At 40.1% G+C, this 24,354-nt stretch overlaps 1 protein-coding gene across 1 annotated transcript in view; it reads right to left on the bottom strand.

Annotated features, from left to right (window-relative positions):
• The window catches only part of LOC126100451 (cubilin), a 771,806-nt gene that overhangs the window by 128,512 nt on the left and 618,940 nt on the right, over positions 1–24,354 (bottom strand). Inside the window, exons 51-53 of the mRNA XM_049911056.1 lie at positions 23,864–24,004; positions 14,925–15,093; positions 8,847–9,044 (exon numbers count right to left, since the gene is read on the bottom strand). Coding sequence (XP_049767013.1) covers positions 8,847–9,044; positions 14,925–15,093; positions 23,864–24,004 — 508 coding nt within the window. The remainder of the gene's footprint in view (positions 1–8,846; positions 9,045–14,924; positions 15,094–23,863; positions 24,005–24,354) is intronic.

Raw genomic sequence — 24,354 nt, 5'->3', positions numbered from 1 at the left:
AGCCGATGTGGGTGTGGTAATTGGCGCACTGGGCTTGGGAACAGCCTCAGCTGTTGGAGGCGCCAGGGCCTGGCCCAAGTTCGCCACTGTACCTTTGTCTGCCGTTCGAGTAGGGGCTACTGGCTCTGAAACACTGGCTGCGTTGCAAGTGCACTGACAGCTGCAGGTGTTAGTGCCAACACTCACCACCTCAGTCTGCGTTGAGGCATCGACTTTTGGAGTAGGCTTCTGAACCAGGGATGCAAAAGATGTAGCAAATGTGGGAGGTTGCATCGACTTATAGATCTTCTTGGCCTCACCATAGGGGATACGCTTGGTTGTTTTTATTTCCTGGACCTTGCGTTCCTCTAAAAATATTCGGCAGTCCCTACTCCAAACAGGGTGGTTCCCAGAGCAATTAATACATTTAGCCGGAGACGAGCAACCAACTCCTTCATGAGCAGCCTGACCACAGTTTCCACAAGTCGCTTCGCCTTTACAGCCTAAGGTGGTATGACCAAAACGCTGGCATTTGAAACAGCGCATTGGGGTCGGGAAATAAGGCCTCACACTAAGGCGAAGGAAGCCAGCTTTAACATGTTCAGGAAGCTTTGTGCTACTGAAGGTCAGAATAAAGGAGTCGGATTTGACAAGAGTGCCATCAACCCTCTTCATTATCTGTTGGACATCAACAATACCTTCTGGAGCCCACTCACGTTGCAGTTCTTCCTTGGGAATGTCAACTAGATCCCGGCATGTCACAACACCTTTGCTGTAGTTCAAGGTGCTGTGCAGTTCAGTGTCTATGGCATACTCTCCAAGGCTTTTAGCAGATTGGAGGTTAGTTGCTTGCTGGGAAGTGGAAGTTTCCACTAGCAAGGTCCCATTACGTAAGCGCTTCACCGATTTTAAGGAGCCACAGATTCCCTCCAATCCCTTTTGTATATAGAAGGGCGAAACCTTCTCGAAACTACCCTCCTTCCGTTTCACAATGAGAAACACATTCGGATTACCAGAATGCATTCTGTTACCTAAGACTGGACTGTTCAAAGAAGCGCCGGAGTCAGAGGGACTGACTGCACGGGCCCTCTTAAGAGACTGGGTGTTAGAACCTTCCAGCGGCCCACCCTTTCCGCTGGGAGGAAGAAAAGAGGATTTCGAAGGATCCATCTCGGTCCCACGAGCAGCTAGGGAACTAGAAGTCCACCTAGACAGAGCCCCGCGTGCCTAGGTAAGCCTTATACAACTGAGGTGCGGCAGGTTCCCCAGAGGTTGCCCGCTATCGACTGTTCCACCTCAACAGCCATGCATCTCATCAGCGCGCAGCACACCTTGAGATTGAGGTTTTTTTTATAGAGGTTTATTCCATCCTCGCGATCCGGGCGGTCAAGCCAAGATCCCCATTCCCTGAGACACACAACGTTCCACCGCCGCGCCGCACGGTGGTCGCTGAAGTATGCTCAGAGCTTACGGTGACATGGGACTGGTGGCGCTTACCAGTCCCCAGCTCAGGAACCCCGGGGTCGCCAAGCCCGTACCCAGCAAATGAATGCTGAGCCCCTGGGGGCTACTGCTTACAGGAAAATTAAAGAGACCTTTGGAGAAAAAAGAACCACTTATATGAATATCAAGAGCTCAGATGGAAAACCAGTACTAAGCAACAAAGGAAAAGCAGAAAGTTGGAAGGAGTGTATAGAGGGTCTATACAAGGGTGATGTACTTGAGGGCAATATTATGGAGATGGAAGAGGATGTAGATGAAGATGAAGTGGGAGATATATTACTACGTGAAGAATTTGACAAAGCACTGAAAGACCTAAGTTAAAACAAGGCCCCAGGAGTACGCAACATTCCATTAGAACTACTGATAGCCATGACAAAACTCTACCATCTGGGGAGCAAGATGTTAAGAGACTGGTGAATACTCTCAGACTTCAAGAAGAATATTATTATTCCAATCCCAAAGAAAGCAGGCGTTGACAGATGTGAAAATTACCAAACTATCAACTTAATGAGTCACAGGCGCAAAATACTTATTCGAATTCTTTACAGACGAATGGAAAAACTGATAGAAGCTGGCCTTGGGGAAGATCAGTTTGGATTGCGTAGAAATGTCGGAACACATGAGGCAACACTGACTCTATGACTTACCTTAGAAGATAGGTTACAGAAAAGTAAACCTACAGTTCTAGCACTTGTAGACTTAGAGAAGGCTTTTGACAATCTTGACTGGAATATTCTCTTTCAAATTCTGAAGGTGGCAGGTGTCAAATACAGGGAGCGAAAGGCTATTTACAATTTGTACAGAAACCAGATGGCAGTTATAAGAGTAGAGGGACATGAAAGGGAAGTAGTGGTTGAGAAGGGAGGGTGACAGGGTTGTAGCCTATCGCCGATGTTATTCATTCTGTATATTGAGCACACAGTAAAGGAAATAAAAGAAAAACCTAGAGTAGGAATTAAAATCCATGGAGAAGAAATAAAAACACTGAGGTTCACCGATGATGTTGTAATTCTGTCAGAGACAGCGAAGGACTTGGAAGAGCAGTTGAACGGAATGGACAGTGTCTTGAAAGAAGGATATAAGATGAACATCAACAAAAGCAAAACTAAGATAATGGAATGTAGTCTAATTAAATCAGGTGATGCTGAAGGAATTAGATTAGGAAATGAGACACTTAAAGTAGTTGATGAGTTCTGCTGTTTGCGGAGCAAAATAACTGATGATTGTTGAAGTAGAGAGGATATAAAATGTAGACTAGCAATGGCAAGAAACGTATTTCTGAAGAAGAGAAATTTTTTAACATTGAGTATGGATTTTAAGTGTCAGGAAGTCTTTTCTAAAAGTATTTGTATGGAGTGTAGCCACATATGGATGTGAAACATGGACGATAAATAATTAGACAAGAAGAGAATAGAATCTTCGAAATGTGGTGCTACAGAAGAATGCTGAAGATTAGAAAGATGGATCATGTAACTAATGAGGATGTACTGAATAGAATTGGGGAGAAGAGGAATTTGTGGCACAACTTGACTAGAAGAAGGGATCGGTTGGTAGGACACGTTCTGAGGCAGGTGTAGGATGCAGTAGTTACTTGGAGATGAAGAAGCTTGCACAGGATAGATTAGTATGGAGAGTTGCATCAAACCAGTCTATGGGCTTAAGACCACAACAACAACGTAAGTCTAAGGTCATGTTTATCTTTATCGTGTATCTCTAAATAAATGTTTGTTGTCTGCAATTATACAAGTGACAATATCTTGTGTGCTAACATGGCTGATGTAGCTTAACACACACATAAGTAGTGCCGTTGTGACTGAGCACAAAATTTTCAAAATGCAAAAATGAAAAACTCCACAAGCACTCAGAGTCCACTGTGTGATTACCACCATTCTCGCCTCACAGTCCAGTGGTCTGGTTTGAGCAGGTGTGAGCCACTTTTCATTACACAGGAATAACCACAGAATCTATTAAGTTTGCTCTAGTGGCCAGTCAGCTCAGCCAACACTATGTGGCTGAAGTTGATGACACGATCACAGCATCTCCCACACAAGTTTCATACAGTTAACTGAAGACAGAATTGGTTCACTGAATGTCTGCATCACAATAAATGCATGTGCATTAAGCGTTAATGCAAGAAGACATCAGTGACAGGATGCTTTTGCAATACCTAAGGCACATGCATGATAAAGTCAACATGAGAACTGTACCCAAAACATTACTTCATACGCTCTGGAGTATCTATCTAAAGCCATAGTAGCATCTCAGACAAAATTGCTCTTGGACATCAATGCAGATCTGACTGACAGGACTCAGGATGCAATAATCCTGTCATCAATCAGTACTGTAGTTGTACCATGTAACAGTGTCTCATCATTGTCACTCATGTGGGCAGATTAGGATTGCCTGTCAAATGCTCTAGCTAGTGAACTGCTGGCTCAACACAGCTACAGGAAAAACATTACTGTAGAAAATCCCACAGTTATTCTGAAACAAACCTGTCAGTTCTAAGTAACACAGAGCAATCACATACAAAATGTTGATATCACCAGAAATTTGAAGAGATGGTGTGCAGGTGTACCTCACCTTGAACATATCCAAATGGCAGGTGCAGTTGCAAATAGGTGCACCAATTCCTGGACAGTTGTCTCTCAGTGTCTCTATATTAGTGACATTGGCTTGGATATGTGCAATTTCCCATGGACTTTCCTGTATAATTGCCGACCAACTTCATTCTTCCTTTCCACTGTTAACAACTCATTAATTGCCACTTATGGTTCAGAGCATATGTATCTGGACTTGGAACTGTATCATGCCTTCATTTGGAATTTTACTGTTGTAGATGTCACGGAGCGTATAATCTGTGCCAACCTTCTGGCACATTACCATCTGTAACCTGATGTAGTAAATGCATGGCACATCAATAGCATCACTGGACATTGTACTGATGGATTCTGATGCAATGTGGTAATTTACAGCACCAAGGTAGTGCAGACAGCAGGAAACAGATCTGCCAAGTTGCTTGACCGGTTTCCTGCCCTAACCTGACCACATAGCACATGAAGGGAAGGTTCGTCACAACATTTCGCATTTTACCAAAACAACTGTGGCCCATACATTTCAACCATCATAGATGTTTAGTCCCCAATCATCTCACTATTGTAAATGCAAAGTTTAACTCAATGCTACGGGAAGATGTTATTTGCTCTTCTTGTAGTCTTAATCTTCACCACTGCATCTGGTACTCAAAAAGGGTGGCATGTGGCACATGTGGTGATTAGCGTGTGCTAAATGCAATAAGAATTCATGACAGATATCCAGTGCCTTTTGTTAATGGACTAAAATTAGGCTCTCAATTGTGTGACAGTGTTCTGCGTGCTGGACTGTGCAAAGGCTTTTATGGATATTCCTCTGGCAAATGAAGACATTCCAAAGACTACTATAATCACTCCATTTGAATTATTAGAAAGTCTTTATATGACATTTGGTTTGAATCATGTTGCTCAATAATGGCAGAGGTTAATTGACTCTGTGCTGCAGAGCCTGTCATCTGGTTTTCCATACTTAGATGAATCCCTGTCTTTTCAGCCACAGGACAACAATATCAGTTACACCTGGTGGAGATTTTCAAATGCCTAGAAGAGCATGATGTGGTGTTGATCAATGCTAATTGAGTTTTTGGGGAACCTCAGATTTCCCTCTTGGGTCATCTAATTTCACTAGCAGGGTCACCATTACCAGAGAAAAGTGGAAGCTATCATGAAGGTACCACAGTCAGTATGCATCACGGTGCTATGCCATTTCTTGTGGGTGCTGAATTTTTATTGGCAACGTCTGCCCCACTCAGCCAAATTGCAAGAACCACTAGTTGCATCTCTTACTGACCCCACAACTAAGTGGACTTCACCAACCCACTGGACAGATGACAGGAGCTCTGCTTTTAATTCAGTGAAGCAAAGCCTAGCAAATGCTGCATTCCCACACCCTGCATTGGGTGCACCACTCACATTAGTAGCGGATGTCAGTTAAACAGTTATTAGTGCAGTGTTGTAGCAGCATGTTTATGGTGCTTTGCAACCACTTGCCTTCTCCTCACATAAGCTCTCCACTTCTCAACAAAAAAGGAGTGCTTATGATCATGAGTTTCTGTCTATGTACAAAGCAATCAAGTCACTTTGACCATAGTTGGATGTCAGAGAATTTATGATCTTTATCAGTCACAAGCCACTGATCAATGCTTTCAGACAAATGTTAACCATGGCAATACAAGCACCTGAATCATTGCTCAGTTCAACACAAATATCTACCACACTGGTGGTAAAAACAATGTGGCTCTTGACTGTCTGCTGCAGATTAACACTGTGACAAAAGACATTGGTTTTGTTCAGCTCAGCTGATGAGGAACTTCAGCAGTTACTGCACAATGTTTTGCCCAGCTTTCAATTACAAATCATTGACATTCCTGTTTCTGACATCAAACTGTATTGTAACATTTTCATTGAAAGGTCTCGTCCATTTCTGTGAGCCACTTTCTGTAGGCATCCTTTAAACAGCCTCCACAACCTATCCCACCCTGATGTTAGACCATCACCCTGCCTTGTATCCAAACATTTTGTCTGGCCTAGTTTGCAGAAGAATTGTCACAAATGGGCTTATACAGACCTTCAACATCAGGACAGTAAAATAGCTCATCATGTGCATGTACCCACTGGATAATTTCCCGACATGGCAATGTGAATCGTGCATGTCCACAATGATGTTGTGGGTCCAGTTCCTCCTCTTGGTGATAAATATATGGGGCATTCAAAAAGAGATGATCCAGAGCCTGGAATATGCAAACCGGTGACGGGAGGGTAATATCATGGTGTGTGTAATGAGGTGTGGTTACGACCAGAGCATGGAAGTTCACAACCCTCACTAGAGGGCACACGTGCACATCACGTGAATATACAGAGCTAGCAGCAGCATGCATCAATCATCCAAATGCTGCCAGTTGCATTGCAAACAGTGACATGGAGGTGTCAAAAGAAGAGCACGGAGGTGTTGTGGAAGGAGTAGGAGGAATGGACATTCACCGTTGAATGTCACAAGTGCACGGCAAACACTGCATGTCCCTTGCAAGAGTCAAGGCATGGCACAAGCACTTCACGGAAGGATGGGTATCATTAACCGATGATGCACGGTCTGGAGCACACCAATGACATTGTCCAGCTGGTGAATGGCCTCATTACCCAGGACCACCCTGTGACAGTGAAAGCCAAAGCCGCTGTAGATGGATTGAGCATTGGAAGTGTTCACACCATCATGAAGGAATGACTGCACATGTGCAAAGTGAGTGCCCAAATGGGTACCCCACAGTCTTCAACCACACCAGAATGCATGTCAAATGGCCCACTGTCTTGCTCATCTGCAGTGTTATGCTCGGGAAGGCATGAGTGTGGCTGGAGATGAGTCATGGTGCCATCACTTCCAACCAGAATCAAAATGACAAAGTCTCCAGTGGAAGCATCCAGGGCCACCACCACCAAAATAAGCCAAGGCCATCCACACAAGTGCAGGAAGGGTTATACTGATGTTCTTCTTTGACCAAGATGACCCCCTTCTGATTCACTTCCTGTAGTATGGGACAACAATGAATGCCCACCATTACTCACAAACTTTAACCACCCTTTACCAACCAATCAAATCAAAACGACCAGGCAATCTCACTTTTGGGGTCATTCTGCTCCGCGACAATGCAAATACTCATACAGCCAAGATAGTCGCTGTACTCCTGCTGAAATTCAAATTAAAGGTTCTTGGCCACCCTCCATACAGTCTGGACCTCTCTTCCTGTGATTATGCCATTTTTGGTCTCCTTAAAAAGGCACTGAGGGGCAAACAATTCACCTCAGATGACAACGTCCAGCTGTACGTGTGGAACTGGTTAAGATCACAGGCCCAGGAATTTTATGAGACAGCCATTCACTGCCTTGTGTCACAGTGGGACAAGTGTCTCAAGACCCAGGATTAATACTTCTAACATACAGATACTGGTTTCTGTAATTATACCTCCGGCTCGTTTCTTTTTGAACGCCCCTTATACTATCTACACTGATCATTTCACCTGTTGGCCAGAAGCTATATCAGTTGACAACATTCATTTAAAATTGAGTTTCTCACTTCACTTGTCTGCTGCACATTACTATAGGCTGTGGGAGAGAGAGAGTCAGAGCTGAGTTACCTAAGCAATACAGCAAATTCTGCAGCACTCTCCATCACCAGACAACCACTTACCACCTGGCGAGCAATGGTATGGTCGAACAATGGCACAATTCTTTAAAGACTGCATTAATGTGTAATGCCATCAGCTGGACAATTGCATTACCCGGTCTTATTTGACCTTTGCACTATTTAAAAAACAGTCTTACAATCCGAGATCACAGCTGCAGGTCCATGACCCCTCACCTCTACAAACTCTGTACACAGGCCCTCATTACGTAATCAAAAGAGGAGAATGATCACTGGCTATTGGACTAAGTACTGAAACTACTACTGTCTCAAATTACAGGATAGAATCTGCATATTTATTTCTAGAAGTGTGACCTACACTTGTGACTCAAAACCATCCTCAGCCGCACACACAGGTACCACTACCCAAAAGAGATGCACAATTTTGACCAAAGAAGGAACTCTGGATGTTGAGTTCATTGCTTGAAAATGTATTTTGATGATTCTCCACTTCCCCCTAGGGATCTAGTATAGCAAATCAGTCACCTACAAGCCATCATTGAGTTTACAGCCCCACTGCCAGAGGTACTCTTGTTTCGGCATTGGTTGTTGTTTTGTTTTGGTATGCTTCCTCGTTTTCGACAGTGAGAATTTATTTGTTCAATAGACACATGTCACATCTTATGTTAATTTACTGCAATTTATAATGCTCATGGTCTTGATTACCATCAATGTGTCTCTGTTAATAAATTTTTATGTTCAGAGTTGTTTGAGTGCCAATAATTTAATGGCTGATGTACCTGAATGCAGACATAAGTAGTTCACATGGATAATGCCTTAGCTGCTCTGATCCATCGTATAAACTTAAGTTCTGACTTGTATGAGTTTCCTATTAGCACATCCTTCCCTCCTTTCACTGCATTTACAGGTTCACAATTTCAATATGTTCAAAGAGCACTTTTTTTACAAACATGTTGCAGATATTGTCACAAAATTTAAATTGTTTTTGAAGAAACTGCATAAATCAGCTAATAAAGTGCTTTTCAGAAATGATGTTAGTTCTGTAAAGGTGGCAACATTAAATAGTATTTATCATGCAACAGAAGTGTAAGAAGCACTTAGAATATATGTTTCTCAAATAGAAAGCTTTTACTTACTGTAAACCTGGTACTTGAGCAAGAAACCACTCTTAGAAATGTATTCATCACTCCTGAAAATGATAGACAATCTGTCTCTGGATGTGACAGAAGATGGTGGTTCCCTGCCACAATATGTTCCCAAACTTGTTGGTATATTTTCCCATCTACGCAATGCACCAAATAGTGTGACATTGTCAAATGAGCAATCATCACGTCCTGAAAATAGAATAAATAATCAGAAATTACACGTCAGATGATTTTGTTAAAACTCAATGAATAACAATTATTTGCAACTACATGAATAAATGCCAGATATTTATCTTCTGTAGGCAACACTGGCATAGTATTCTCTATACATAGCGTAAATACACTGATAAGCCAAACCACTGGGTGTTTATAAATGAATATTGGGCTTTTAACGCTTTATAATATTTATTACATTAAACTTACAGTTATAAATGATATGTCAAATGAAAGAGCAACTCAAACAGTTGTGTTCGGCACCAGTGCGCATGCACAGTGTGCAATGTTTCCGCTGTGTTCTGCTAGACTTGGTTGAACTTCACTGTACCCAAGCGCTGGATAGGCCACAAGGGGCCCAATGACAGGGCTTGCTTTGCATGGCCTCCACGTTCACCTGACCTAATGCCATGCTATTTTTTCCTTTGGGGCTTCATCAAGAATCGCTTGTATGTGCCTCTGCTACCAGCATACCTCCCTGAATTAAGAAACCAAATTGAAGCAGCTGTTGTGCAATCACTGAAGACACACTTACACATGTTTGGGAAGAACTCAGCTATAGACTTGATGTGTGCCGTGTGACAAATGGTGCTCACATTGAACATTTATAAGGTTCTTGGTAAAACTGTTTGAGGTGCTCTTTCATTTGACATATCATTTATAACTGTAAGTTTAATATAATAAATATTATAAAGCGTTAAAACCCCGATATTCATTACAAACACCCTGCACTACGACCAATACCCACCGTAACATTGGATGTTACCTGGTGGTATTGCAGGCAAGTGACCCAGTACCAAAAGCAAAAGTATGTAATTGGAGCAGACACAAAGGGGGATCACCCTAGCAAAGATACAAGCTGCAAATGGGGAAGTCCATTGAAATAAACGATTTTGACAAAGGACAGATTATTATTACACCGAGGCTGTGAATAAGTATCTCAAAAATGGCAAAGCTGATTGAATTTTCACATGCTACTGCCACGAGCATCTACGGAAAGGGGTAGAAGGACTGTGAAACTACCACTAGGCGCTAAACGGTTGGACGTCTATGACTCTTCACAGAATGTGGGGTTCAGACGCTTGTCTCCTCTGTAAAGTAGGACAGATGGTTATCTGTGGTATCTCTGCTGAAAGAACACAATGCTGGTGCATGTACAATATTTTCGGAGCACACTGTTCATCGTACATTGTTGAACACGGAGCTCTGCAGGAGACCACCCCTACGTGTTCCTATGTTGACTGAATGACATCATCATTTATGATTACAATGGGCACAGGACCATCAGGATACCATCATCAATCAGTAATACATGTTGGCTCTTTGGGATACTAGGGTGATGCCACCACTGAAGTGAATGGCTGCTCAAAACATCCAGTGTGCCTTGGACACAGGGTGGTGGGAGCAGTATTATGCTATAGGAGACATTCTTCTGCATTTGCATGGGACCTGTGGTAACAATTGAAGACATGCTGACAGCTGTAAACCACCTACATTCCTTCATGCTTGATGTGTTTCCCAACAGTGATGTCAGCTTTCAGCAGTATAACTGTTCATGTCTCAGAGCCAGCACCATGCTATAGTGGTTTGAGGAGCATGAGAGTGAACTCATGTTGATGTCTTGGTGACAAAGTTCACCTGATATAAATCCTAAGGAACCCATCTGGGTTGCTATTGGGTGCCATCACCGTCTATGCAAATCAGCAGCCCATTATTTATGAGAATTATATGACATATGCATAGAAATCTAATGTCACATACTTCCACAAACCTACCAATAAACTGTCTCATCCTTCATACACAGAATCAGTGACGTATATCATTCAAAAGACAGACAACCAAGCCGGCCGAAGTGGCCGTGCGGTTAAAGGCGCTGCAGTCTGGAACCGCAAGACCGCTACGGTCGCAGGTTCGAATCCTGCCTCGGGCATGGATGTTTGTGATGTCCTTAGGTTAGTTAGGTTTAACTAGTTCTAAGTTCTAGGGGACTAATGACCTCAGCAGTTGAGTCCCATAGTGCTCAGAGCCATTTGAACCATTTTGAACAGACAAACAAGCTATTAACCAGGTGGTCATAATGATTTGGCTCACCAGTGTACAGTCCAAATTTATAATTACTGGAGTGACAACATTTACAATTTCTTACATTTAGACAGCATCAAATAATTTCAGAAACTAAAACAATGAAATAATATGTCTGAATGTGAAATTTATATATAGCAAGAGATGTGACCATGTGTAAACAAAACCTCAGAAATCTTAACTGGAAATAGTAAACTGTTGCTGGATGACAAATGGTTCGAAAGCCCACCAAGTGATTTTAAAAATACAATAATAATAATCATGGCATTCAGAAAGACTGAATCTGATGAAAGCCAGCTTTAAACAACGGAAACTCCACGTTGGAATATCAAAAATTCTAAATGTGGTGCTACAGAACAATGATGAAGATTAGATGGGTAGATCACATAACCCATGAGGAGGTATTCAACAGAATTGGGGAGAAGAGAAATTTGTGGCACAACTTGACTAGAAGAAGGGATCGGTTGGTAGGACATGTACTGAGGCATCAAGGGATCACCAATTTAGTATTGGAGGGTAAAAATCATAGAGGGAGATGAAGAGATGAATACACTAAGCAGATTCAGAAGGATGTATGTTGCAGTGGGTACTGGGAGGTGAAGAAGCTTGCACAGGATAGAGTAGCATGGAGAGCTGCATCAAACCAGTCTCTGGACTGAGGACCAGAACAACAACGAGGAAAAGATAGATTGCAACTCACATAAAGATGACATGTTGAATTGCAGACAAGCTCAATGAAAAGCCAATTACACTTTCAGCTTTCAGCCAAAGCATTCTTCCGAAAGCACACACATTCATTCACAGAAGTAAGCACACAAGAACATGCCTCAAGCAGTCTAAATCGAAATGCAACTCACAGACAGATTTAGGAACTGTATGAATTCAACCTCTTTTTCATATTTTCCATTCCATGGATATTTTTATGGCAAATCATAGAACAGTCTGTACACTACAGCAATGAGAAACATAATCAAATACATATGCACTGTAATACAGACATACAAAGCTAAAAGTGGTAAAATATTTGGATAAAAAAGGAACTATGATGAGGCTGCCTGTTATTTAGATATTGGAGATTCTAGCAGGATCTCAAATCCCTACATTCGTCACAGAACATCTCTCCTTAGTCTATCTCTTTCTCATCCCCACCACTTGCCACACTGTCTTATGCATGCTTCCTAAAGTTTGTAAACCCAGTCATGCAGGCTGTACCATTGTGCCTGATTACTGCACTCTCAGAGACAATATCTGACCTTGTGAACCAAGACCTTCACCCTTTTATTTACAACCTATCCTCCTGTTTATAAGACACCAGCCATTTCATGTACTGACTCTGCACAGGTTCTGATCTTTTACAACTCAGCATCCTGCTCATCACTGTTGACACCACCTCCCTCTATGTGAACATCCCCAATGTCCATGGCCTTGCTGCTATTGAACACTAACTTTCCCAAACTCTGACTCTAAATTTTCAATCTCATTTCTGGCAACCGTGAACAACTGTATCTTCACCCACACCACCAAACTGTGACCAAGAGACTGTTGGACCACCCAGATGTCACACATCCTACACAATACATGTGCTTCACTTTAACAACTGCTTCACAGCCAGTACCTCTGGATTTAACAATACCATCTTTTCTGAATTTCATAGTTTGGCATCCTCTCTGCAACTCTCCTCCATTTCTGTAATCCCCTTGGCCTCAACATTCGCTAGCCAGTCTCCTCCTCCTCTCCTCTTGCTTATTCTGTACCCTGTTCTTACTCTAGTATTACACACACCTTCTAGCCCACCAATGCACCTGCACAGTTCTTTCCCCTTCTCTAGTCCCCCCTCCCACCAACCCCTTCCAGGCACAGCCGTCCTGAGTTGCACATAAAAGCCCTATAATTTCCCCTTTATGCTCCCAAAGGCAGCACTAGGGTCTTGACCCACCCCCACTTTGCTATTCCTCCCACTCCCTGCCCCAAGTGCCTTTTGCACCCACACGACCCATCCCAACAAAGATTACTGCTTATGTCAGACACAGTCACAGGCAGATCTTAGTGTCCAGAGACCATGTCAGTATGAGTTGTACTCATAGTCTGATAGCTGGATATATGTAACATTCTTCTTCACGGTGGTATGTTGTTATTACATTCTGGATTTTCCAATTTCTGGTTTCAGAATTATAAAACATGTGTTCTTCTTAAATTCAAAACAGTATGCTTTTTTATTCCAATATCAATCCATCCCAATGGTGATTTCAAAAATTAAAAATTAACAAAAGTGGAAATGTGAGAAATAATTATGTTAACAGTCATAAAACAGAAGAGAGAGGATCGTGTGAGAAAAAGAAAGAGATCTCACCAAATATAAAAGTTAACTCAAGGAGTGCTCCAAAGGAGCAAGATACAGCATTTATTGTTTACACTATACAAATAAATCTAATTATGTACAACATCAAAATCTCTTTCTGCCAATTCAGATGCTGTTTACAGATAATATTGTTGTACATGTGAAGGCCACAGCAGAGATGGAAGTTGCCCCTTTGTATAAATACATGAGACACTTTGCAGATAAATAGGCTAAAAGTTCTGGTGTTGTTCAGTTACACTGCAAACAGTAACAAAAATAACAGGAGCACATGACAGAAGTGACCCAAAGTGAAGTAACCACATAAAATTAGCTATACAAAATGTTGCCAAACTGAGATCCGGTCACAAACATCACCTATCCCAGCAAAGGGAGGGATAGCTGTGAAACCAGTCATGTGATCTACAAGCTAAGCTGTACATACTGTGCAGCATTCTATGTGGGTATGACAACCAACAAGCTGTCTGTTCGTATGAATGGCTGCAGACAAACTGTGGCCATTTTCAATGACTGCTTCACAGCCTGTGTCATATGGAGCCTTCCCACCAACACCCCTTTTATGAAATGCACAAGTGAAAACTCTCCCTGCAATATATCCTCTGTTACCGTAACCCTCCTGGCCTCAATCTTCATTGGTCATTGTCCTCATCCATGGAACCCCTTTTCTGTTCCTGTTCTAGCAACACACAGCTCTCTATTCAACCAAAACACCCAGTCTTTTTAAAACTCTCCTTTTCCGCTACAACCCCCCCCCCTCCCCCCACCTCTCACCCGCCCTCTGTCTAACCTCTCGACTGAACCTAGCTTCCCTACCCTTCTTGTCCGTGCACACCTCCCAGCAGCACATCACCGTCCCCCATCCCTACCCTGGTATCCATCCCCTCCCTGCTCTAGCCTCCTCCTTACCCCCCACCCAGTTGCCTCTCCCATCATGCACTGCTGCTGCTGCTGCGGCTCACAGAGTGTCTTCAGCTGCCGGAGACTGTGGTCGTGTGTATGATCTGTTTTTGCGTGTGCATGTGTGTGTGTCTGTTCTCCATTTTTGACAAAGGCCTTATTGGCTGGAAGCTTGTTTTGTGACCGTCTTTTTGTTGTGCCTATCTGCAAGTTAGCATCTCCACTATATGCTGAGTAGCAACTGTCTTTTTCATAATATTGTTACATTCCAACCTCACATTTCCATTGTTTGCCCACATTAATTTATTTTATTGCCTATGGTGTTAACTGCCAGTTAGAAATATTTTATACAATGCTTTATAAAATTCACTGTGGCATTAATGAACTGTCAACAAACAGTACAGCAAAATATTAATTAATACAAAACTTTTGTGACAAAATATGTTACAAATGTACAGAAAATGCATTAATTTGTGTACAATGTCAAATATTACTGCCATTCTGTTGCCATAAATGTATACCTCTTTCAATATTGAAATCCAAAAAGTGAGCTTCTATAACATGACCTGGTGCAACGATGGTATAATTACAAGTAAGGTCTGGAGCATAACCATTTGGATAACCAGGTGACATAAGAGTTCCCTCAGTTCTGTTTGATATAATTCCTCCACATGCATAATTCCATAAGGCCTGTAAAATTAAATTCCATTCATTCGTTTATTATATGAGATATTACAGCTTCTATAATTAATAGATCACAATTTATACACTGCTAGATGTACTGGTATTTAGATTGTAGCCACATGTAATACAATTGTATGTTCAAGCACATCAGTATAAACTGTTACATCAGCACAATAATTTTATATGCTGATGTGGTTGATCTCTATTAATATTAAATTTTTCATGTTTCATCTGATAGGTAAGAAACATGTAAAGTTCAAAACTATTTCTATATTAGAGGAAAAATTACACATCATGTAAAGATAACTTTATAAAGCACACTCACATATACAAGAGAATATGGTGTCAGGTATTATATAATACACCACAGTTTAGGGATAAAAGTGCCCTTTGCGCTTAATTAAGAAACAGTAAGCAAGAAAGAACTTATCTAATCCTGTTAAATTTGCTGTATCTGGAAATCTATATTACCAAATGGAATAAAATACTGTGGCAGTAAGATGCAAGTCTCAGTCCTTGTTGCAGGTGCTGGAAGTGTCACACAAAATATGCTGCGGCTCTTAAATAATCTATGAATTGCAAGTAGATTGGTTATGTGTCTCTTTGATGGCTGCCTGCTTGTCTGTACAAATATTTTCTCACAAATTATGAGACACTACTATTTACTTTCAGGATAACTATAAGTACTGCTGAAGGCTGCTTGGCTTTGTCTTCCCTCATCTCCACTACAGGTGGGGACGAGGGAAGTGATCTGTCCTCCTTTTTAACCTTACCCAATTTATCTCTCTCTTCCCCTCAAGGAAGACCTTACTAATTCTGAAAGCTAATAAATGTATCACTTTCACTTTTATGTTTGCACCAACAGTACTACACATTTTTCCTCCTGAAGGCAGATGCTGCCAGCAATTCTGTCTCATAAATTGTCAATTTTCTCAAATATCCTACCATTCTCACATCATGCTCTTGTTTGTATTTTCACAGTAGTGATCATTTCATTTTTTTAATCATTGACACATGTCACTCCATAATAGTAAAATTCCAAAATTTTGCTCCAATTATAAAAATTTTATTTCAGATAAACATTTAAAAAAAAAGCAAATACATAGTGTGTGTGTACGTGTATGTGTGTGTGTGATCTTTCTCAAAGATCTACAGAGGAATAGGACAATGGTGATAAAAGATGAGAATTATCTTAGAAGCTTCTCTGTGTGATTCATAATCCCTGGAGGAGCACGAGGTGCACCTACAAGCAAACACAAGTAAACTGACAGTCCAGTATGGTTAACGATGTGTAGAGAAATGTTAGCCACAATTAGAAATTAACACAAAAAATGGCATTCCAGCATTTGTTACTAAATTTAGAATCGCTATAAGGCTCCAGAATGAGATTTTCTCTCTGCAGCAGAGTGTGCGCTGATATGAAACTTCCTGGCAGATTAAAACTGTGTGCCGTACCGAGACTCGAACTCGGGACCTTTGCCTTTCGCGGGCAAGTGCTCTACCAACTAAGCTACCCAAGCACGACTCATGCCCCGTCCTCACAGCTTTACTTCTGCCAGTACCTCGTCTACTACCTTCCAAACTTTACAGAAGCTCTCCTGTGAACCTTGTAGAACTAGCACTCCTGAAAGGAAGGATATTGCGGAGACATGGCTTAGCCACAGCCTGGGGGATGTTTCCAGAATGAGATTTTCACTCTGCAGCGGAGTGTGCGCTGATATGAAACTTCCTGGCAGATTAAAACTGTGTGCCGGACCGAGACTCAAACTCGGGACCTTTGCCTTTCGCGGGCACACAGTTTTAATCTATGATTTCAAATGTACAGCTGATCAATTTGTTGCTAATGATTTCCTACTAATTTTAATATTCACCACAAATTTACCATCAAATGAGTTTTCTGTTACTCTTTCTTGAACAACATCAATTGTTTCTGGAAATCTAATAGGAGATACATCTTAATGCAAAATGCATTAAAGAAATAGACATTTCAGCTTCTTGCTACCATAAATAATTTTTAAAGTCCTATTATGTTTGGTCACCTACATCTACATCAACACAGATACACTGCAAATCATACTTAAGTGTCTGTCTTTACAATATTTCTCTATTATTCCACTCTTGGACAGCTCGCATGGAGAAAATGAACACCTATAATTTTCCATGCAAGCTCTGATTTTGTTTATTTTATTATGATGATCATTTCTTCCTATGTAGGTTGTCATCAACAAAATATTTTCGCAGTTGGAGGAGAAAGTTGGTGATTGAAATTTTGTGAGAAGATTATCACCACAACGAGAAACACCTTTGTTTTAATGATGTCCATCCCAACTCCTGTATCATGTCCATGGCCATCTCTCCCGTATTTCTCAATAATACAAAACATGCTGCCCTTCTTTCAACTTTCTTGGTGTGCTCATATTTGTATGAGAATTTTACAGACAGGTCATCACTTCACCAGAAATCCTACAGCTATTTAAGCACTGAACACAGTGGACATGGGATGTCTTGCTTACTAAGGCATTTAGGAAGAAAAGGGGTTTATCACCCGAATAAATAAAGAAGAGTTTGATCATGGAACTTTCTAGCTATGTGACATTTCTAATTGTGAATCAGCTGAAAAGAATGAGAATCATTATGCCACTGAATTCGACACGAGAGCACTGACTACATGTCAAACGAACTGTTTTGTCATGGTAAAGGGGAAACTGACAGTTGTGTCAGCATTCTAAAAATTTCAAAACCTTTTAGCAGGGCACTGAATAGTAGTTCACACTGATGACCAAGCCTTAACTTTTTTAATGACAATCAAGTTTCTCCATAGCACCTTACATGATGGCTGTTGCCTTTACAAGAACTTAATTTCTGATTCAGTACATGAGCATGATATCTTCTCACCTTTGGAGGTGACAATCATGGAGCCATAATGGCAAAGACATCAAGTTCCAGGGACATTTTTTAAAAGAAGGAGACCTCATCTATATTATGAGAAGCTTAATGAATTGCATCATGAATAAGAAGTAATAAATTCATCTCTTCCTACCTCTTACTGAACTGTTGAAGAATGGGCAACAATAGAAGGATAAAGATAATATCTACTTGTCATTATTTATTTATTTATTTATTCTTCACAGACAAATACAAGTATTTGTTTTGGACTTTGGACATATTTTACTCTTTGTGTCATAACTTTGTGGGAACAATTATAAACAATGAAGATAAAAAATTATATAGCTTGATTACTTGCATGTGTAAATACTATTTGCACAAATAAAAATATTCTACCACTTTGAAAATTCCTTAATAATTTAAAAACATTAATTGGCAAGAAACTCCTTCAAGCCACATGAAAACAGCTTCCACTTGAGCTTTTATAATTTTTTGTAAATTTATTACAAAATTTGATCACCATGTAATAGGGACTGTTGCCCGCATTTTGAAAGTGTACTGCACCTGTAAATTAAGTGATATCTTCTGTATCTTAGCAAGAGATAGCAAACATGATCCATGGAGTATGAACACAGTTAATTAACTTTCCCATCCACAAAAGTATGAAAATTACTTTGCTTCATTTACAAGGGCCTTGGACATGATGGATCGGAGAAGTGCATTCAGCACAGTAATTAATTATTTATTTATTTAGGATATTTATGAATCTACTAATCTGAATAGACTAATTAATGCTGTGCTATAAGCCTGCAGAAAATGTAAGAGACTGAAAATAGAAAACTGAATGTATAGGCACAGACTGTACCACACGCCGTCATTCCCTTCTGGGACCTCAGGGTATACATATACAGTGGAACTTCGATTTTACATTCATCAATTTTATGTTTTTTTGCGATTCTACACCATATATTCGTAGCCCCTGTGAAAACCCATAAAACCAATGGTATAAATTCCCTGATTTTACATTTCTTCCTAGTAAGGTTTACCTCAATTCTAAGTTCTTACCCGGTGCCTTGCTTGACTTTATCCCATTTGTTCCTATTTACATATGATGTGACTGAACGAGTTATAAGTGGCACAAAAGACAGATGGTTCACATCACGGGTGTTGGCAAAGTTAAGGGAATATTTTAGACCGTTGTGGAGAGGGGAGATGTAAGAGAGGAAATGCTGGCATAATCCACAATCGGTGTTGCCAACACAACTTGCAACATCTATCTTCAAGGTACAGTTATGCTACAACTATTGCTAGTTGCAGCAATAATGAAAAAGCAAGACAGCTGATGCAAAGTGTTCTGGACTGAGTCAATATGTGACAAAGGGGCCCAGCCACCACCTTTGCTTGTGCCACTTACAACCCAGTCTCATCTTTTTGCATGTATTTCTGATGTACTGTATTAAACAACAATATCAATCATCAACCTTTTAAATTCAAACACTGAGTTTCGAAGAATATGCTCAGTCATAATCGAGAAAATGTCACCTGCTTCTGGCTAGTGAACTTTTACTGGCTGGTGACACCCAACTGCCAGCGCAGCCACCACACAACATTAACACACATAAAATGAGCTTGCCTACTGGATGTGTGGAGATGGGGAGTGGCTCTTCAGTTATGGGAGTGCTGGTAGGTGTGAGGACATTTTGTGAAGTGCTGAAAATATACTTTTCATGCAGATCATGTGCTAAGACAGATTTCACATGGAAATAGAACAAAGGTTTTGCAATAGCACATTTGAAAGACTTTCGTGTTCAAATCTGACATGATACAACTGCAACAGCTACATTCACTACTCATATATGTACTTTGTGCTACACACATCACACTCTGTAGATCGTAAAGATTGGCAGCAGTCATGAAGCAAAAGTATAGCATCCAAGCTTTCTCTCAAATTTACATTTTACACAGTGTAAATGTGCTTGTAACATCAATTGGAGAAGTAAACTCAATTTTTTGCATCTCTGTTTCTCTCATCAAGCCTACAATAACACTTTAATGGTGGGGAGCACATGAAGTGCAGCTCATAATAAAAGCATTAAATAATAACAGCAATGTTGACAAAATATGTCATTAAGCATATGTCTGCATTTATGCTTATGGTTTAATCACTTAGCTGCTGTGATGTTTTTGGTTTAATTCAACATGTTCATCAATTTTTGGTTTTTCTGGGTGAGCACAAAGGGTGATCGCTTAAAAGTGCATGTTTCAAACGTACAATTTACGGTCATAGCACGTCAGAAAACAGCTCAATTACCTAGTACCCAGATATCAATTTCAATTTTATTACGAGTTTTTACTTGCTGTTACACATCTGTAACCTTTTAAGAACTGATGAAATTCATTACCAGAAATGATTGTATAAACATTTTATAGTACTTTAATATCCTTCACTTAGACAGATTTTATACAAAGTATCAGAAAGGATTCCAATTTTTAATCATATATGCCAATTACATGTGTTTTTGTTTACATTTTGGTTTGTTTAACATTTTCCTCAATTCTGCATTTTCCTCAATTTTACGTTTTTAAGTCTGGACCATATGAGAACATAAAATATGGGTTTCACTGTATTGTATTTTTTATAAAAGAAGTATTGCCTATTTCTAGCAATGAATGTCAGTGACCCTATTAAATTGTAAATTTAGCATTGATAAATGAGAGATTTTTTAATATTCAAAATATTCTATTTCTTGTCATAATTCATTGAATGTCCTGAAGTTAACTGTAAGTAGGGTGCACATTGAGATGTTGTTGTTGTTGTGGTCTTCAGTCCTGAGACTGGTTTGATGCAGCTCTCCATGCTACTCTATCCTGTGCAAGCTTCTTCATCTCCCAGTACCTACTGCAACCTACATCCTTCTGAATCTGCTTAGTGTATTGATCTCTTGGTCTCCCTCTACGATTTTTACCCTCCACGCTGCCCTCCAATGCTAAATTTGTGATCCCTCGATGCCTCAGAACATGTCCTACCAACCGATCCCTTCTTCTAGTCAAGTTGTGCCACAAACTTCTCTTCTCCCCAATCCTATTCAATACCTCCTCATTAGTTACGTGATCTACCCACCTTATCTTCAGCATTCTTCTGTAGCACCACATTTCGAAAGCTTCTATTCTCTTCTTGTCCAAACTATTTATCGTCCATGTTTCACTTCCATACATGGCTACACTCCATACAAATACTTTCAGAAACGACTTCCTGACACCTAAATCTATATTCGATGTTAACAAATTTCTCTTCTTGAGAAACGCTTTCCTTGCCATTGCCAGTCTACATTTTATATCCTCTCTACTTCGACCATCCTCGGTTATTTTACTCCCTAAATAGCAAAACTCCTTTACTACTTTAAGTGTCTCATTTCCTAATCTAATTCCCTCAGCATCACCCGACTTAATTTGACTACATTCCATTATCCTCGTTTTGCTTTTGTTGATGTTCATCTTATATCCTCCTTTCAAGATACTGTCCATTCCGTTCAACTGCTCTTCCAAGTCCTTTGCTGTCTCTGACAGAATTACAATGTCATCGGCGAACCTCAAAGTTTTTACTTCTTCTCCATGAATTTTAATACCTACTCCGAATTTTTCTTTTGTTTCCTTTACTGCTTGCTCAATATACAGATTGAATAACATTGGGGAGAGGCTACAACCCTGTCTCACTCCTTTCCCAACCACTGCTTCCCTTTCATGCCCCTCGACTCTTATAACTGCCATCTGGTTTCTGTACAAATTGTAAATAGCCTTTCGCTCCCTGTATTTTACCCCTGACACCTTCAGAATTTGAAAGAGAGTATTCCAGTCAACATTGTCAAAAGCTTTCTCTAAGTCTACAAATGCTAGAAACGTAGGTTTGCCTTTTCTTAATCTTTCTTCTAAGATAAGTCGTAAGGTCAGTATTGCCTCACGTGTTCCAACATTTCTACGGAATCCAAACTGATCTTCCCCGAGGTCGGCTTCTACCAGTTTTTCCATTCGTCTGTAAAGAATTCGCGTTAGTATTTTGCAGCTGTGACTTATTAAACTGATAGTTCGGTAACTTTCACATCTGTCAACACCTGCTTTCTTTGGGATTGGAATTATTATATTCTTCTTAAAGTCTGAGGGTATTTCGCCTGTCTCATACATCTTGCTCACCAGATGGTAGAGTTTTGTCATGACTGGCTCTCCTGAGGCCATCAGTAGTTCTAACGGAATGTTGTCTACTCCCGGGGCCTTGTTTTGACTCAGGTCTTTCAGTGCTCTGTCAAACTCTTCACGCAGTATCTTATCTCCCATTTCATCTTCATCTACATCCTCTTCCATTTCCATAATATTGTCCTCAAGTACATCGCCCTTGTATAAACCCTCTATATACTCCTTCCACGTTTCTGCTTTCCCTTCTTTGCTTAGAACTGGGTTGCCATCTGAGCTCTTGATATTCATACAAGTGGTTCTCTTCTCTCCAAAGGTCTCTTTAATTTTCCTGTAGGCAGTATCTATCTTACCCCTAGTGAGACAAGCCTCTACATCCTTACATTTGTCCTCTAGCCATCCCTGCTTAGCCATTTTGCACTTCCTGTCGATTTCATTTTTGAGACGTTTATATTCCTTTTTGCCTGCTTCATTTACTGCATTTTTATATTTTCTCCTTTCATCAATTAAATTCAATATTTCTTCTGTTACCCAAGGATTTCTATTAGCCCACGTCTTTTTACCTACTTGATCGTCTGCTGCCTTCACCACTACATCCCTCAGAGCTACCCATTCTTCTTCTACTGTATTTCTTTCCCCCATTCCTGTCAATTGTTCCCTAATGCTCTCCCTGAAACTCTCTACAACCTCTGGTTCTTTCAGTTTATCCAGGTCCCATCTCCTTAAATTCCCACCTTTTTGCAGTTTCTTCAGTTTCAATCTGCAGTTCATAACCAATAGATTGTGGTCAGAATCTACATCTGCCCCAGGAAATGTCTTACAATTTAATACCTGGTTCCTAAATCTCTGTCTTACCATTATATAATCTATCTGAAACCTGTCAGTATCTCCAGGCTTCTTCCATGTATACAGCCTCCTTTCATGATTCTTGAAAGATAACTGAATCAAAATGGTGACATTCATTTTCATATTAATAGGAATATTTACTTAGCTTATACTAATGAAATATTATTACCATTTTGATATCAAAATAATCTAACTAAAAAGGAATCTTTGAATAATTTCTCCAGATACCTTATAGGTATATCTAAAGGGTTGTGCAAATTAAAAGCAGGTGATCTATATGGGCGACCGCATGAAGATGCTAGCACACATATTAACAGTTACAGAATGATTGTTCATGAGTGAGCAGTTATACTCACTGAAAGCTATTATTGCTTAAAGTATAGTCAAGTGTCTGGGCAATTATTTCCAAAATCTTCAAAGATCACAACGGTTTAGACATGCAACAGATTACAGTACAAGGGGATTAAAGGACTAAAGGAAAATAATAAGCTTACTCTATTTTGAAGGACCATGCCAGATTAAATTTGACTGAAGAAATCAGTGCCTTGCCAACTACTCTTTCTGACATACACAACTGATTTACCTGTTTCTGACATACACAACTGGAGGGCTCTTCAAAAATTATGATTTTGCTGATGAGAGACAGGCAGGAAAACAGTGAAGCAGACATACAAATTATTTACAGCAAACAGCTAAATTCTTAAAGTTACAAAAACTCATATTATGCAATTATAAACAAATAAAAATGATTTATAGCTTTCTGAATTAGTATCAGAAACTGAGAATTCATACATATAGCTGCACAATTAGCAACATACTCATGTTGTATTAGAATTGTGTACACACATGTATATAGTACCTTAAAGCCGTCACCATTTGTAGCATCATCCGATCTGAAAAGGATCCTCATTCGATTTCCTGTTGAATTGAACTGCTGAAGACCTGCTCTTCCACATATACGTCCAAGGGATAGCCACTGCAATGCAACATAGTCAAAAACCTGGAAGATAAGCAGAATCAAGTTAATTTTAAATAACACAATAATCAAAAAGAGTGCAAAAAATGAATTTGTGTGAGTCGCTTGCAGAAATCTATAATTCATGATAGATAAGACACAAGTTTTCCTGATATGAACAATTATGGTGTTGACTTTTATAGACAGCACAAGAAATATTTCAAATAGCATCTGAAAGTGGTGGCATTTTCTTTAAAAATTAGAATGTCTGTTGATTACTTATTTCATTGCTGAAACTTAAAAGAAATGTGGAAAGAAGGAAATTATGTGGTGAATTCAAACAAAGGAAAATCCAGGATGGAATAACAGTATGAATCAAGCAAAGATTACAATTC

This window comes from Schistocerca cancellata, chromosome 9, assembly GCF_023864275.1.
Source record: "Schistocerca cancellata isolate TAMUIC-IGC-003103 chromosome 9, iqSchCanc2.1, whole genome shotgun sequence".
Lineage (NCBI taxonomy): Eukaryota > Metazoa > Arthropoda > Insecta > Orthoptera > Acrididae > Schistocerca > Schistocerca cancellata.
The sequence above is the reverse complement of the archived record's forward strand: the minus strand, read 5'-3'. Positions and strand labels throughout refer to the sequence as shown.